This window comes from Acartia tonsa, chromosome 2, assembly GCF_053477335.1.
Source record: "Acartia tonsa isolate MP-2025a chromosome 2, ASM5347733v1, whole genome shotgun sequence".
Taxonomy (NCBI): Eukaryota; Metazoa; Arthropoda; class Copepoda; order Calanoida; family Acartiidae; genus Acartia; species Acartia tonsa.
Window position 1 is genome coordinate 5,492,457 of NC_137261.1, and position 16,367 is coordinate 5,508,823.

Sequence of the window (16,367 nt, forward strand, 5' to 3'; positions counted from 1 at the left end):
GGTTTTAGGCTATTTATCTGCCCCAATCTTGCCTTTTTTAAACACAGAGCCCCTAGAAGGTAGGAGCGCAAATTCTATTAACTTAATAAAGTACGTGTTGTGAACTTGTGACGTCACAACGTAACGTGATTAGTTGCTAACTATTCCTGGAAGAAAGCGTATGAGACGACGGAAGCGGAGCTGCCGAAATTTTTCATTTTCTGAAATTTTGACATAATCTTCGGGCGAGTTACACACCCCAGCTCATCAACAAGCTAAATAAGAGTCATGTCAAATATTTCTATTAAGCCCTTCTTGGACATTTCTCTATTATTTGTCTTTTTGTTTTTTAAAGTTTCTTTGTCTCTCTCTCTCTCACACACACACAGACATCCACTCTCTCTTACTTACTCTCTCTCTCTCTCTTTCTCCCTCTCCTTCTTTTCCCCTCTCTCCCCTTCAAACCATTTCCCTGTCTCCTCTCTTTTCAAATTTTATTTTTTTTATTTGACACAATGCCTGGATGGGTGAACGTTTTCCATCATGAGCGACACAGTTTCTGACCAACATATCAAACTTGTTCTCCTCGTCCTTGATACCCAGCACCATGGTCATGGTCTGCCCGATCTTCACGATGCCGCTCACCTCGCTGGACCAGGGGCCTTTGCCAACCTTAATATTAAACAAGATTAGTTTATTAAGATGGAAACTTTTGACTTTTCGTCTGAAAGAAAAAAATATTTTTCAGTGCGCCTTCGAAACCGATTTATATCCGCAGGAATAAAACTCATAAAATTAAAACCAGTTTTTTTACCTCGAGATATGTTCCCGGCCAATAAAACTGTTTTGGATCTTAAAAGTTTTCATTTTAATATCCGCGGAAAGCTGTCTAACATACGATGCGATAAATAACTATTATGATACCTGGAGTAAAATATTAAAAATTTAAAATAGCCAAAATTTCGAAATTCATGACTTTTTGGAGACCCTTTTTTTTAGAGGCACAAATGACGAAAAAGAAATCTAAAGCAGCTAGTAAAAGTGGCCGACTCAGATTATGACGTCAAAAAAATTAACCAATGAGAGGCCACTATAAATTTTACCATTGGTCAATTATAGTGTATACTGGCATCTCATTGGTTAATTTTTTTTTTACGTCATAATCTGAGTAAGCCACTTTTAATAGCTTTCATTTTTGAACTTTATTGATTTAAAAATAATTGTCTATTAAAAGGATACTTCCTTTGAATATGAATGTCTCCGTTTGTAATTTTAATTTTGAAAATAATTATCAAAATTTAGAACAATGCATGTATGACATAGAATATATCTAAAGAATAATAGCTATAAAATAAATCTAGCCCTTAAAATAATCAACCTTCATAAAAAATAAAAGAAACTAGATTAGTTGTTTCTATGTTATCTTGAAGTGGGTATTAATTTTGAAAATAAAATCAATGAGTTAGAATATTATAGTAAAGCAAAGCTATTCAAACCCCTACTTATCCTCTCAGTTTGTCCATATAATGCTCGCAAAATGCATGGTAAGAAGTTAGAATTTACTTAAAACTTATTTAGATAGACCATCCGGCTATATTTATTATTAACCGCACAGAAAAAAAATTCGACAAAGCTTCCTAATGATTATAATATGGAAATTTTAGAAATATTAAGTTACAAACAGATAAAAATTAGTCTTTATAATTTAAACTTTAAACTCCAGACAGTAGCAGCAAATAGTGCCTAATAAACAATGACATCATACAATACAAATGACCAATGATAGGCCAGTATACATTTATATTGACCAATGGTAAAATATATGCTAGCCTGTCATTGATCATTTGTATTGTATGACGTCATTTTTTATTAGGCACTATAAGCTGCTTCCTCTAGACCTTCATTTACTTTAAAGGGTTTGAAAATTTAATGATTACCAACATCAAAGACGAACTTTTATCCAAAACTTTTAAAAACTTTTTTTGTTCAAAGCCCAAGGTGTCTATACCATAAAAAGTTTATTATCATGTTAAACCTGAAACCTTTATGTTGACATACAGATGAAAATTTATGTCGACATAATATGTTAAAAATGATCATATAACAGATATACATAAATGATTTATTTTTTTCTTGGATCTTACACCATGCCAGTTTTATATAAAGTGGGCTCAAATAACAATCTACCCTAACCCCCCCCCCCCCCCTTAACCCTATTGCCCCCCTTTTTACTAGATGAACGAATTGGCTAATAAATGACAGTGGAAATAGCAACCTTAATTAATGATAATTTTTTATATATTCAATATATATCATTTTTTTCAAAATTTCTTAAGCATTAAGACCAAAATGAACTAATAACATTAATCTCATAATCAATGACAAAAATGATGTTTATGACAAAGAATAATAGTGGGAGTAGCAAAGATATCTTTCAATCCAAATTTAAGATTTCAAAAAGTAGGTTTTCCTTTATTCATAAAGATCTTGCCAGTCTGAAAACTGAGTTTCTATTTTAGTAAAGCTTCAAAAAGGTCCTAAGATGGTTTCAGGCAATATTTTTAGATTGAAGTTTTTGATGGTTTTAGGCTATGCCCATGCCCCTGAATGCTAGTGGCTTACTATAGTAATTATACTAGCGGCTTCGCCCCTAGCCTCTAGGGGCTTTGACCCAAGAGATGGTAAAAAAAGTGTAAGGTGAAATTTGTAAGGACCAAGGAAATCTTCTACAAAGGAAATATTCCACAAAGGAAATCTTCTACAAAGGAAATATTCCACAAAGGAAATCTTCTACAACGGAAATCTTCCACAAAGGGAATCTTCTACAAAGGACCAAGGATATTTCTTACAAAAAAAAAAAAAAAAAAAAATGGGGGGGATTTTTTTTGTTTTTGGGGGGGTTGGGGGTGTCCCACCCCCCAAGAAAATAGCTTAAAATCACCACAGGACCAATAGGTATATACCCTGAAGAGTAGAATCCGATCGGTTCAGTGGTTACTGAGATCTTAAGGGACAGACAGACGGACAGACAGACGGAAAGACGGTCAGACGGTCAGACGGACAGACGGACAGACATCAAGCTACTTTGTATTATAGATAATACGTCAAACAATATCACAATATCAGCCTATCCCTACCCTAAAATAATTTTTAAACAAATATACGTAATGTGTGTTGAAATAACTATACACTAGCGGCTACGCCCCTAGAAACCTTTAGGGGCACTTAAGGTAGGAGGAGGAAAAGTCAACCTTATCCCATTTGAAATTTCAAATTCAAAAGAGTAAAAAATATTTTTTTATGGGGGAGGGGGATGAAGAAACCCTCCCCAAAATAGTTTAAAACCTTCCCAGGACCTATAAGAAGCTTCACTGTAAAGGAGAACAATATCCGTAAAGCGGTTAGCGAGATCCTTAGGGACAGACAAAATACGCTTACTACTTTATATAATAGGATAGTACGACAGTTCTATTTTCAAATTAAAATTTTTTTTTCGATATACTATATTAGTATACTAGCGGCTTCGCCCCTAGCCTCTAGGGGCTTTGCCCCAAGAGATGACAACAACAAAAAATTCAAAAAAAAAAATAAGAAGAATTAAAGAAATCTTCTACAAAAGAAATTTTCTACAAAAGAAATCTTCTACAAAAGAATTCTTCTACAAAAGAATATTTCTACAAAAGAATTCTTCTACAAAAAAAAAAAAAAAAAAAAAAAAAAAAAATGGGGGGATTTTTTTTATTTTTGGTGGGGTTGGGGGTGTCCCACCCCCCAAGAAAATAGCTTAAAACCACCACAGGACCAATAGGTATATACCCTGAAGAGTAGAATCCGATTGGTTCAGTGGTTACCGAGATCTTAAGGGACGGACGGACAGACAGACGGACGGACAGACGGACAGACATCGTTCTACTTTGTATTATAGATATTGAACACGTCATATTAAAGTTTAAAGAGCATAATAGTTATTTCTCGCATCGTATTATAAACAGCTTTCCGCGGATATATAATGTACAATTATATACAATTATGTACTTCAGGGCTAAAAAAACTGGTTTTAATATTATGATTGTACATTTTTATATTCGTAGAAAACTGGATATAATACGATGCTAGAGATAGTTTTTTCGTATGGATGAGAACTGGTTCTTATCCACCGGATTCGAATGAATACGAGAAAAACGTTTTATTTTCGCAATATGAATAAGAGTAGGTATCATATAACAATGTGACGTATTCACACAAAAGGATTATAAGAATTCATTTTTAAAGAAAAATATTGCACGTTTTTTTTAACAAAAGAAAAGTTTTAGTGTGATGTGTCTTACAACGGCCTGTATGTAGATTTTGTTTCAAGTTTGAATATATACGTTAAATATAACCCACGTATTCGCTAGTCTTTGGGGAGGCGATAGGTTCAAACCTCGATACGGTTCAACAACTTGCCATAACTAAAGACGTTAATAATGGCTCCTACTACTGCTAAGTCAGAGGCGCGACATTTTTAGTTAGAGTAGTATTTTTTAAATTTTGAGCCATTTTTTTTTTTTTAATTTTAAACCACTTAATATTCAAGGAAGATTTCCTTAGCTAAAGTGACCGATTGGCCATGTGACAGGGTACCGAGTGACGTAAAGACTGACGAATAGACATGTTATACACGCTGAAGATAAGTCGTGCAGGTAAAATTAATCCTTACCTGAATTTGCATCCAACATTGGAGGTTGTCTCCCAAGAAGTTGGCTGTAACTGCGTTTATCATATCAACCTAAGCAAGAAATTTGTACTTATTATATTTATTTTAATAAGACTTTTAGGTTTTATACGGTTTTTTTAATTGTAAAACGTGAAATGTTTACAAGCGCAATTCTTGTCCACCATGAATATAATAGAATATATAACCTTAATAATACCTGGAATAGTCTGAAGGTGACACTCTTCTCATAGTAATCTTACCTGGAGTGGTCTGAAGGTGACACACTTCTCATAGTAATCTTACCTGGAATGGTCTGAAGGTGACACTCTTCTCATAGTAATCTTACCTGGAGTGGTCTGAAGGTGACACACTTCTCATAGTAATCTTACCTGGAATGGTCTGAAGATGACACTCTTCTCATAGTAATCATACCTGGAATGGTCTGAAGGTGACACTCTTGTCATAGTTATCATACCTGGAATGGTCTGAAGGTGACACACTTCTCATAGTAATCTTACCTGGAATGGTCTGAAGATGACACTCTTCTCATAGTAATCATACCTGGAATGGTCTGAAGGTGACACTCTTGTCATAGTTATCATACCTGGAATGGTCTGAAGGTGACACACTTCTCATAGTAATCTTACCTGGAATGGTCTGAAGATGACACTCTTCTCATAGTAATCATACCTGGAATGGTCTGAAGGTGACACTCTTCTCATAGTAATCTTACCTGGAGTGGTCTGAAGATGACACTCTTCTCATAGTAATCATACCTAGAATGGTCTGAAGATGACACTCTTCTCATAGTAATCATACCTGGAATGGTCTGAAGGTGACACTCTTCTCGTAGTAATCATACCAAGTACATCTCAGTTTACGAGCCTGGTCCCAAACTTCCTAAACATTTTATATCACAGTTAAACCTCTGATAGATAATGAATAAAATAGTAGAAATAGAAGAACTTTTAAAGATTCGGGCTCAGTATCAGATAGACAATGGCTAAAGATTGCTGAAGGCCGACGAACATGCCTTTAAAAAACAGCCCTAAATGTCTATTTTTTGTGTTTTTGATTTTATTTGCTTTAGAACTAACTTTTAATATAATAGCAAAAAAATTAGAAATATTACAAAAATACGCTGCAAGAAAATTTAAAATAAGATATTTTTAGAAATATAAGCTAATAAGTTATAATCTTAATAAGAATACATTTTTTACATAATACATTCTTTTGTATTTAATTAACTAAAAGCTTCCTTGGAAAAATAAATTCTTATTCTAAAATATTAATTCATTTGAATTTCATATTTTATTTGAACTTAGAAGAGTATTTGTACTTATGTCCAAAGTTAGATGGTACAGCTGGACTGTAGATGTACATACATACAAGGCTCAACATGTCACGTCAAGGCTCACTGTTGTATGTAATTTATTTGCCCCCAATATATTTATTCATTCTAAAAAGCCTTAGCTGTAAAACTTTAGGATGTTGGATCGACATTAGTTGGTATTGAGTATCAGTGTAAAAACTTCACGGCCAATAATTTTCATCTACATGAAAGGGATATTTTGGTTTATCATAAATGGTGTTTACATTTATCGTCCATTGTCTTATTCCTTTTTTCATGGCTCAATGCATAAACGCATGTAGTTAGTAAAACCAATCGTCCCTAAAGATAAATTAAACGGTAAAAACATCCAAAGTTTGAAATCGATAGGAAAATTCTAACATGCCTAAATTAACGAAAAAAGCTATCTCTCTGTGATGGACGTTTGGACCGACCCTAATTATAGAAAAGCTTCGCTTTTAACAAATAAGATAGACAGTCACATTTTGGTCTTAAGTAGGCTAAAAAGTCACGCTTTGAATAAAAATTTGTTGACTTTTGAAATGGCAAATACAAAAATACAAATCAGAAAGAGTATTTGCATTATCCATTAACCCCCATGCCTTGGTCTATGTATAAGCTTATGTAGCAAAATGAACTCGAATTGGATTTTACATTATTTATTCAACTCTTTATTTTTGGAAAAGTGAAATGTCAGTTTAAGTTATCCTAGAATCTACACTTTTATTTAACATGAAATTAAAGTGTAAGGTATTAGGAATATTTCTTAAAGACCAAAAGTTGTATTTCTCTTGAGGGCTTTGTGGGAAAAAAAAGGAAATCTTTTGGCAGATATCCTAAGTAACAGGATCTCTGTCTGTGTGTACCGAAGGATCTCGCTAGGGAGGGTACTCTTACTTTTTATTTTAAAAATAAAATAAAAATAAAATTCAATCCTCACCACTCTACTAGATGCCTTTAGGGACGTTGTGGCTAGTTGCTAATAATTACAGAAAAAAATCTCATTTTCCCATGGACGATCTTGAGTAACAGCATAAGAACTTATTGGAGGCCAAACAGATTTTCCAATGTTTCATATTCCTACCTGTACAAGGGGATCATACTGAATGATGACTGTGTTCTCCACAAAGCTTCCCGCAGGGTTGGGCTGACCGTTTGTGTCGGTGTTTCCGCTGCTTGACATTCCACACTAAATTATACAATTTTTCAATTTTTTTCAGGATTGAGAGAAAGGGCAGTGGAAAATATATTGATCTTTTTTTGTGAAAGAAGGGAATTTAAACCAAAACACTTCTGCTTTATTTTTGTTAAAATAAAATAATTAAACAAAGGCTGGATTCAAAAAATAATCTATTACCGTATTTTAGAAACCTTTCCTTAAATGAAAAATTGTAAGATTAAAACCAGTTTTATCAGCCTCGAGGGCAGAAAGCTCGGGCTAACAAAACTGGTATTTATTTCATTTTAATATTCATGGAAAATTGTTTGTTATACGATGCTAAAAATGATCTTTCAGCATTGCTGAGAACCGTTTTTAATCCATCGAATATTATTTGGTTTCGAAGCCATAGTGAAAATATTCATATTTTATCGTACTTTTTATATTTATTGAAATATTTGCTCTGGGAAAAGTTACATCATATTTGTTTTAATCAAAATAATAGAATTGTACAAAACATACCTATTCATACAACGAGTAAATTTTTTTTTCTTTTACCAATTATTAAACAAAACGCTATCTTATTATAATGCCACATGATTTCAAAAAAAAGTTTTAGCAACAAAAGGGCGAAAGTTAGAATCTTCCTATAAATAAGTAGTAAACTAATAAATAATTAGAAACAATCAGAAAGTTTGAACGTCTATTTCAACATGTTGATTTTATTTGCTATTACATATTAGGTAATAAATAGCCTATTATATTTTTTAATGAGGATTTACAGTACCATTAGGATAATGTTATAAGTAAAGCATATCAACAATCAAGTTGTTTTAATCTTTTGTAAATATTATATGAAAGAGGATAAATTTAATTTTGTAATGTGAAAAGTACCTACAATCCTTATATGAAAGTAACAGGATATATATTTGTCTGTACCGAAGGATCTCGCTAACCAATGATCCGATATGGTTCCTCTTTACAGATGAACTGAAATTAGTTTCCGAATGTGAACACATTTTCCTAGGTGTTTCCCAATCCTATCTCAATATTTGCTACTAGCTAAAAAACCTTCAAACTTCAAAAAAAAAATCAAAATTTGAATGTATTAACGATTTATACATTATACATTCAAAGTTTTAATTTTTCAAATTTAGATTTTTTTTTTTGGAAGTTTGAAGGTTTTTTAGCTAGTAGCAAATATTGAGATAGGATTGGGAAACACCTAGGAAAATGTGTTCACATTCGGAAACTAATTTCAGTTCACCTCTTTACAATAGGTCCTGGTAAGATTTATAACTATTTTGGAGGGTGTAACTGTACCCCCCCCCCCCAAAAAAAAAAAATGAGGGGTTAAATCCAACCCCGCACCACCACCCTACTCAAGAGCCCCATGAGGCCTCTAGGGGTGTAGCTACTGGGAAAAAATAAAACAAGGTAAAATTTCAAATTTCTTAATTCTTAATATTGTAAAAACAAAGATGTGCCACTAAAATTAGGAAGATCAAATAAAATGAAAATATAAAACGGGTATATGGACGAAGCCATATATTCTTCTAAATAACAAGGATAACAACTTCCATAAAAGCGAAGCTCTCAAATGGTTGACAAACGGACATTTAAAGTTGTAGAATGTCAGAACACACTAAGCTGAGCATAAATATGTAAGTCTAAACAAAATTGTTTAAATTTGTTGAAAAACTGCTTAAATACAGTATACATTTAAGAATATACACGTTTTGGATATAAAAAACGGGGCAAATTTCAATTACATGTTTTTGACTTAATTATAGAGAAGCTTCACATTGTACATTGTACTATGTTGTCCTAGGAATCAATATTCCGAAAATAAGATAAATAGAATAATTATATCACATGTAAAATTGTGTTAAAAAATCGCTTTTAAAAATTACCTGGTTTAAAAATATTTCAAAGGTTGCAGTGATAGTGCCACTGCCAGATGGAAGGTGTACACAGTTTGGATCTGAGTAGAATCCTTTGCTGAAAATAATTCCGTAGAATGGCCGGTCAAACTTGATGTTCACTCGTACACTTGTCTTCTCACATTGCACCTTAAAAATGTGTTTAATTTAAAAAAGTAAAAAACATGGTCGGCCGCCGCGTCTCAGCCGCATGTAAACCTAAGGAAAACCAATCTTTTACAATATTAAAAAGAACTTTAAGTCTTAACCTTACCGAACTGTGGAAATCTCTACTTTTAAAAATATTTTCAAACAATCAAATAGGGTTTTAATTTGAGACATAATCGTAGCAGACACGTGGCTGCCGATCCATGATAAAAACAATAAATAAAATGCTTTCCGTTTGATTCCTTAAGCTTCGCTATTATGTTGATATTTTTTATAGTTCTTTTTTGTTGAAAAAATCTAAAGAAATTTCTGAATAGGAAATTCAACAAAATTTAATATCAATGAGATTTTTAACACGCATAGAGCGTTCTAAAATGTCATACCTCCATGACTATTTACTTTACTATGTTATAAGGTGTCTTATATAATACAGTGTGTTTTTTTTTATGAGAACTTTTTTGAAAGCAATTTTACCCCACTTATAATTATCAGAATTTAATGATTAATGGCCTATTTTCTTCGTTTTTTAAGGCAATTAATAGAACAACAAAAAATATTTCAGTTTTTATTTAAAAAGTACAGTAAAATATAAAATTCAAAACTTAGGTGTCAACATCTAAGATGGTTTTAGCGCACTTTTCTTATGCTCAAATAATCAACCTTTTGCAAGAATGGCTGCTAAACACTTCAAAGTTGAGATATAGAGCTAAAAATGTATACAGATACTATTAGGGACATGTACTAGAAAATATTAAAGTTTGAAGGTCATATCTCAACCAGGGAGGGAGTACTGGCCCCCCAAAGTCGACTACAGAAAATCCATTTTTTTTAAGAAAAATGCGCTAAAGCCATTTTTATATGTTGACACCTAAGTTTTGAAATTTAGATTTTACTGTACTTTTTAAATAAAAACTGAAATATTTTTTGTTGTTCTATTAATTGCCTTAAAAAACGAAGAAAATAAGCCATTAATCATTAAATTCTGATAACTATAAGTGGGGTAAAATTGCTTTCAAAAAAGTTCTCATAAAAAAACACCCTGTATATGTATATATTTAATGCATAGCTTTAATATAATAGGTAAAGGTCTGTCCGTACGTCTGTAACTGTTAGCTCTTTTATTTAATTTAGAAATTTTAGAATTGCTCTACCGATTTCAAGCTTTTCAGGATAATATAATTCCTATAACAATTAGGTAAGATTTCAGAAGCTACGCATTCTATAATCGTTACCATAAAGTCCTGACGTCCATTTTAAATATGCTGATTTTTAACAAATCTATGGCACACCTTTATTTTCATTTTATTTTTCCATGAACACTTGCAGTCTCTGTAACTTATAAAAGTTTAAGAAGATGTATCAAATTTTGTGCATTAAATTCTCTTGAGTCTTGATACTCCTACACAAAATAAAGTTCGATTATATCATTCATCAAAAAATTCTATCTTTTTATCTTTCATATAATTCTAAAAAAAAATATTTTTTTTATATCTGTATATTTAAAAGAAGTCAACTTGAAGAATATTTAAACATCATTTTGGGGTCAAATTGAGATAAAATTGCTTGAATATACAGATTTTTTAAAGGATTGTGTTAGGATTGCATTGATGATGAAATTATAAAAATAAATGAAGGTGAAGTATCTTTTTAAAATCTTATTAACTTCTTGCACCATATGACCCAAACTTACTTTGCAAATTATGCTCCTATGTCTGTTCTTTTTATTTTTATCTAACTATCTGTCTATCTATATCTAGGTTTATATGGGTGTTTTTATTTGTTTGTCTCTTTTAATGTTTGGTTGTATGTTTGTTTGTTTATCTGTTTATTTTCTGTTTGACCCTTTTCCAGGACTGTCTGTCTGTCTTTTCATATTTTGTCTAGTCTATCTGTTCTGCCTGTTTATCTAATCTGGCAGTCTGATGTGACATCTAATATGTCTGTACTTTCTGTCTATCAGGCTGTTTCTTTGTGTGTCTGTTTGGCTATCTGTCTGTCTGTTTGTCTGTTCGAATATTTATTTCTTCTCTTTTTTCTGCTAAATTGTAGGTCTATTTGAATGTCTGTCTGTCAATTTTACACCTGTATTTTGTCAATTTTGCATGTACTTTTCTAAATTTCTCTCTTCCAGCATATTTCTCAACAACCCATTATTCATTCAAAAATATCTTAGGTTCATCCAACTAGGTATCTATCTGGTTATTTCTCTTCTTTCTTTATATCTTACTAGCGGCTACGCCCCTAGAGGCCTCTAGTGGCATTTAAATGTTTTTTTTTAATTTAAATATCTAATTTGCGAAATAATTTGTCTATGGTCAATCAGCTGTTAAATTCAAGTCTCTACGCAGCGCCACTACGCTAGCGACACTATGCGGCGGGAATATTTCGTTTTTTTTCGATTTTATTGTGATTTCTCTTAGGAGGGTGGTGGTACCCTCCCCCAAAATAGTTATAAACCTTCCCGGGACCTATGAGAAGCTACCCTGTTAAGGAGAACCTAATCGGTTCAGTGGTTAGCGAGATCCTTCGGTACAAACACACAGATACACAAACACACAGACATCCTGTTACTTTAGTATAAGGATTATCTACCTGGATGTCCTCAATTTTGGGTTGGTCTGGAGCCTGATCCAACCAGGCATCTGCAGCCGTTGTTCCAGCATTAGAGGTAGTAACCTGAAAATTGGAAATATAATTAGGTTTTATCCGAGATCTTAAGATCTTAATTAAGAGACAAATTAATACACATAAAATTGAAATTAACTACGATTGATGATAAACAAAATTACCTCAACTGAAAGATTTAATAGAAGTGCTGTTTGATCTAACGAATGAGAGATGTTTATTAAATTTTGGTGTCAGTAAGATTTACAGTCAATTTTTTGCTACAATTAAAACTAATGTTTTCATCATAAATATATGTCTAGTCTATATTCAAAATTGTTTGATGTATTTTTTTATATTTTTGAAAAAGAAAATTTTAATTTGTTGTTTTTATTTCATCAATTTATTACTTTAATCATTAGTGAAGCTAATCCGTATAATTCCAAATGTCCGTCTGTCCAGTAGTCAGTTAAGTGTTATACTGGCCTTTCATTGGATATTCTATCGTATGACGTCATTTTTTTGGTGCCACTTTACGCTGTCTCAAAGAAAATTCATTTTTAGAGAATCTTTGTGTGTTGAAAATCTTGTTAGGTTTTTGATTAGTTTTTATTAAAAATACCATGGCCCTAAAAACCTAAATTTGCAGTATTTAACTATAAAAAAAATATGTCTGCAGATAGTTAAATCTGTTTTTTTTTCTTTATTTACACTGTAGCCTTATAAAATAATTAAATACATGATTAACCTTAATAGATAAAAACCTACATGAAAACCTAATTTTGATTTCTAATTTTGTAAGGGGTAAAATTACAAATGTAATTTAAAACTGAAAATAAACTTATTTAAGATTAGAATAGGATTAAAATATTTTATATTGGATTTTAAATTTGTCTTTATATCCTGAAACTAGGAATGGGTGGCCAGTCGTTTTCTGCGGCTTTCTAATGGCAGTAAATTCTTAAGAAAAACAGCCAGTAAATACTAAAAACTGCTACTATGTCTGGCACGTGACATTAATAGAGAGAGAAGCGGGAATGTCTTGTCCCATAAACAGGCGGTGTTAGGACTTTCAGACAAAGGCCGTACAATAAAAGGGTTGGTTGTCTGTTGGATGTAATTTAACTTAATATCCTGTAGCGGGATCTAGAGTATTGCATCCCAGTATAAGCGGATGATGCCCTTTGATCCTTAATATGATCACTTGAAATCAAAATAGAATCCCACCCTAATGAGGTATTAAGGTGAAGAAAAGAAAATAGTAGCAAAGCCCCCCCCACCCATCCTCCTTTTTTGTAATGATATTTTATTGATGTTGTAAGTATTTTCTAACGACTGGTGATCCCTCATTAAAATATTTGAAATTTCAAGTTAAAAACATCCTGTTTTCTATTAAGATTTATTTTAATTTCATTTTTAGCTTAAAACTGTATGCTGTGATTGAAATGTTAATAAAAAAAATACTTTTTATAGTTTTAAGATTATTATTTTAAATCGATAAAATGAAAAGTTACGTCCTAATGCAAATTTAGACAAGTTAAAATCATCCAATGAATATAAAACTTTTTATTTAAGATCTATCTATCTTTCCAAAGTGCTAAAGACGCTATATTTTTCATCTGATTTTTAAAAGCGAAGCTTTTCTATAATTAGGGTCGGCCCGTCCGTCCGTCCGTCCGTCCGTCCGTCCGTAACGGATAGCTTTTTTCGTTAATTTAGGCATGTTAGAATTGTCCTATTGATTTCAAATTTTGCATGGTGATTCCTTTAGTAGTTAGGTACGATTTAGAAAGCGTAGCAACTCTATAATCATTACCAAAATTTCCGTACGTCCATCTTAAACACGTTGATTTTTTTACTTTTTTAACAACAAATTTTTATGTGATCTAATCACCCGATTGATCTGATTTTTGGTATATTAATTCCTGGGACAACAAAGTATAATGTTATAAGCGAAGCAACTCTATAATCAAGTCCTAAATATGTAAGTATGTCCATAAACATAAACTCTTTAAAGCAGTTTTTCAACAAATTAACTTACAATTTTGCTTCGACTCTTATACATCTATATTCTGATTATTCAGTTCTGACTCAATATAAGTGTTCATGTCCGTTTGTCCTACCGTTTCAGTGCTTCGCTTTTATGGATGTTGTCATCCTTGTTCTAATAGCATTCCTAGAACATGTAGAAACTTTGATAAATTCAAATAAATTCTCAAATCAACTCAATGTTACCTTTTCTTTAATATAGAAAACCACAGTCACACTGCAATTGTTAGAGTTCTTGTGTAATTATGGATATTGCAATCCTTGGTTTGATATAATTTAAATTAAACAAGGATGACAACATCCATAAAAGCGAAGCACTGAAACGGTAGGACAAACGGACATTAACACTTGTATAGTATCTGAACTGAAAAATCGGAACATAAATGTATAAATGTCAAATCAAAATTGTAGGTAAATTTGTTGAAAAACTGCTTAAAAACAGGATAATGTTTATGGACATACTTACATTTTTGGACTTGATTATAGAGTTGCTTCGCTTATAATATTGTTCTTTGTTGTTCCAGGAATCAATATACCAAAAATCAGATCAAACGGATAATTAAAACACCTGAAAATTTGTTGTTAAAAAAGTAGAAAAATCAATATGTTTAAAATGGACGTACGGACATTCTGGTAATGATTATAGAGTTGCTACGCTTTCTAAATCGTACCCAACTACTACGGGAATCATCATGCATTGAAATCTATAGGACAATTCTAACATGCCTAAATTAACGAATAAAAGCTATCTATCTCGGACGGACGGACGGACATACGGACGGACGTACGGGCGGACATACGGACATACGGACGGACGGACGGACCGACCCTAATTATAGAAAAGCTTCGCTTTTAAAACGTTTTTGAAATAAATATAGGCAAAACCTTTCAATAAGTTAGTTAATTAAAATTTTCTAAAAATAAACTTATTGATAATATTAATAATGACGGAATTTTGAAGTATTCTAAATTTAAACCTATTCTAGTTTTGGAGAGTGCTTCAGTATTTATTAATACTTCTCAAATTTAATATAAATCATATTTAACTTTCAATTTTTAAAAATTGATAATTATTAATAAGTAGGTAAAATTTGGTAAATTATTAAGAGATACACAGAGTTGAAGATCATTTTAATTGTGACTGTAATTTTAGAAGCATACTTCAATTATTATTCATACTTAATTTTATTTTCAAAAGAAAATTGCATTAACTTTATTTAGTTAGGTAAAGAAAGGTTTAGATAAGCTCTGCAGGTGTATAACCTCACAAGGGCACTCGTGGCTTTGCAATACGTTTCCATTGCATATGTTGTAATATGCAGGAGATGTAATAATATCCTTATATAAAGTAACAGTATGTGAATGTCTATCTATCAATGCATCTGTAACTGAAGATCTCGTCAACAGTAGTTTCTTATTATTATTAAAGGTATTAAAGGTTAATAATTTTTTGAGAGGAGAGAACCTCCCACGAGAAAATATGTTTCTAATTTTTTTCGTTAACCGCTAAAATTGATAGTGGAAAGTCGTTATACCCCTCCATTCCACCCCACCTATTACAAAAGTGATCGCTATAAGTAGATATAAAACATACCTGTCTTTTAATTTGATTTTGGTTAAAATTGAAAAACTGTCTTTGTGGCAGGGCTTGAGGTCCGCCCTGTCCAGGCGGCGGGGGAGGACCACGCTGTATAGGCGCGGGCGGGGTACGTGGGTCCCGCTGGGGTAGGGCTATAGGTTCTCCGGCTCCTAGGACAGGGCCCTCACCCCCTCTGTGCTCCATGGGGAGGTGGCTTAGGTCCTCGGCACATACCACGATCTAGAAAATGAAATCATATTATTAGGTGAAATACAAAATATTTGACAACCTAACCAGGATGATTATTTAAATATTGTGTAGTTATGCGACAGCGTAAAGTGGCACCAAAAAAATTATGTCTGACAATAAAGTTGACCAATGAGAGGCCAGTTTACACTGTAATTGACCAATCAATGGTAAAATTTACACTGGCCTCTTATTGGTTATTTTATCGTAAGACCTTATTTTTTAGTGTCACTTTACGTTTTCTCGTAGTTGTTAAACCAACTAAATTATATTCTTAAAGTTAAAAGAAATTTCATTTCTGAATACTTCTGAACAATTATTTTAGTTTTAGGTATACTTTACTAATTAGAGGCGGGCAGAGGATTGGTGTAGGGGAGGATATCCAACCTTACTGGCAAAATTAAGGGGTCGGAGACACCCCCCTAATACGCTTTTTTTTATTGGGTGGGTGGACACCAAAGAGGGTGTTTCCAAACCTCTGAAAACAAAAATACATATTATCTTGTTCTCTTTAATTGTCCCCACTAAAGCCCACAATCCCCTCGATTTGGGATCAAGGGAAGTTTTTTGGGTGGTGCACGCCAACGCTTTAATTCTATAAGATTTGGCTACAA

The 16,367-nt window shown here is 32.4% G+C and overlaps 2 protein-coding genes across 4 annotated transcripts in view; one reads left to right on the forward strand and one right to left on the reverse strand.

Annotated features, from left to right (window-relative positions):
• The window catches only part of SsRbeta (signal sequence receptor beta), a 417,378-nt gene that overhangs the window by 107,453 nt on the left and 293,558 nt on the right, over nucleotides 1–16,367 (forward strand). The gene's annotated exons all lie outside the window — the stretch shown is intronic.
• LOC145334433 (uncharacterized) overlaps nucleotides 1–16,367 on the reverse strand; it is a 45,199-nt gene that overhangs the window by 19,207 nt on the left and 9,625 nt on the right. Inside the window, exons 2-9 of the mRNA XM_080179892.1 lie at nucleotides 15,523–15,747; nucleotides 11,868–11,951; nucleotides 9,099–9,257; nucleotides 7,111–7,215; nucleotides 5,495–5,575; nucleotides 4,679–4,747; nucleotides 499–651; nucleotides 146–254 (exon numbers count right to left, since the gene is read on the reverse strand). Coding sequence (XP_080036018.1) covers nucleotides 146–254; nucleotides 499–651; nucleotides 4,679–4,747; nucleotides 5,495–5,575; nucleotides 7,111–7,215; nucleotides 9,099–9,257; nucleotides 11,868–11,951; nucleotides 15,523–15,747 — 985 coding nt within the window. The remainder of the gene's footprint in view (nucleotides 1–145; nucleotides 255–498; nucleotides 652–4,678; nucleotides 4,748–5,494; nucleotides 5,576–7,110; nucleotides 7,216–9,098; nucleotides 9,258–11,867; nucleotides 11,952–15,522; nucleotides 15,748–16,367) is intronic.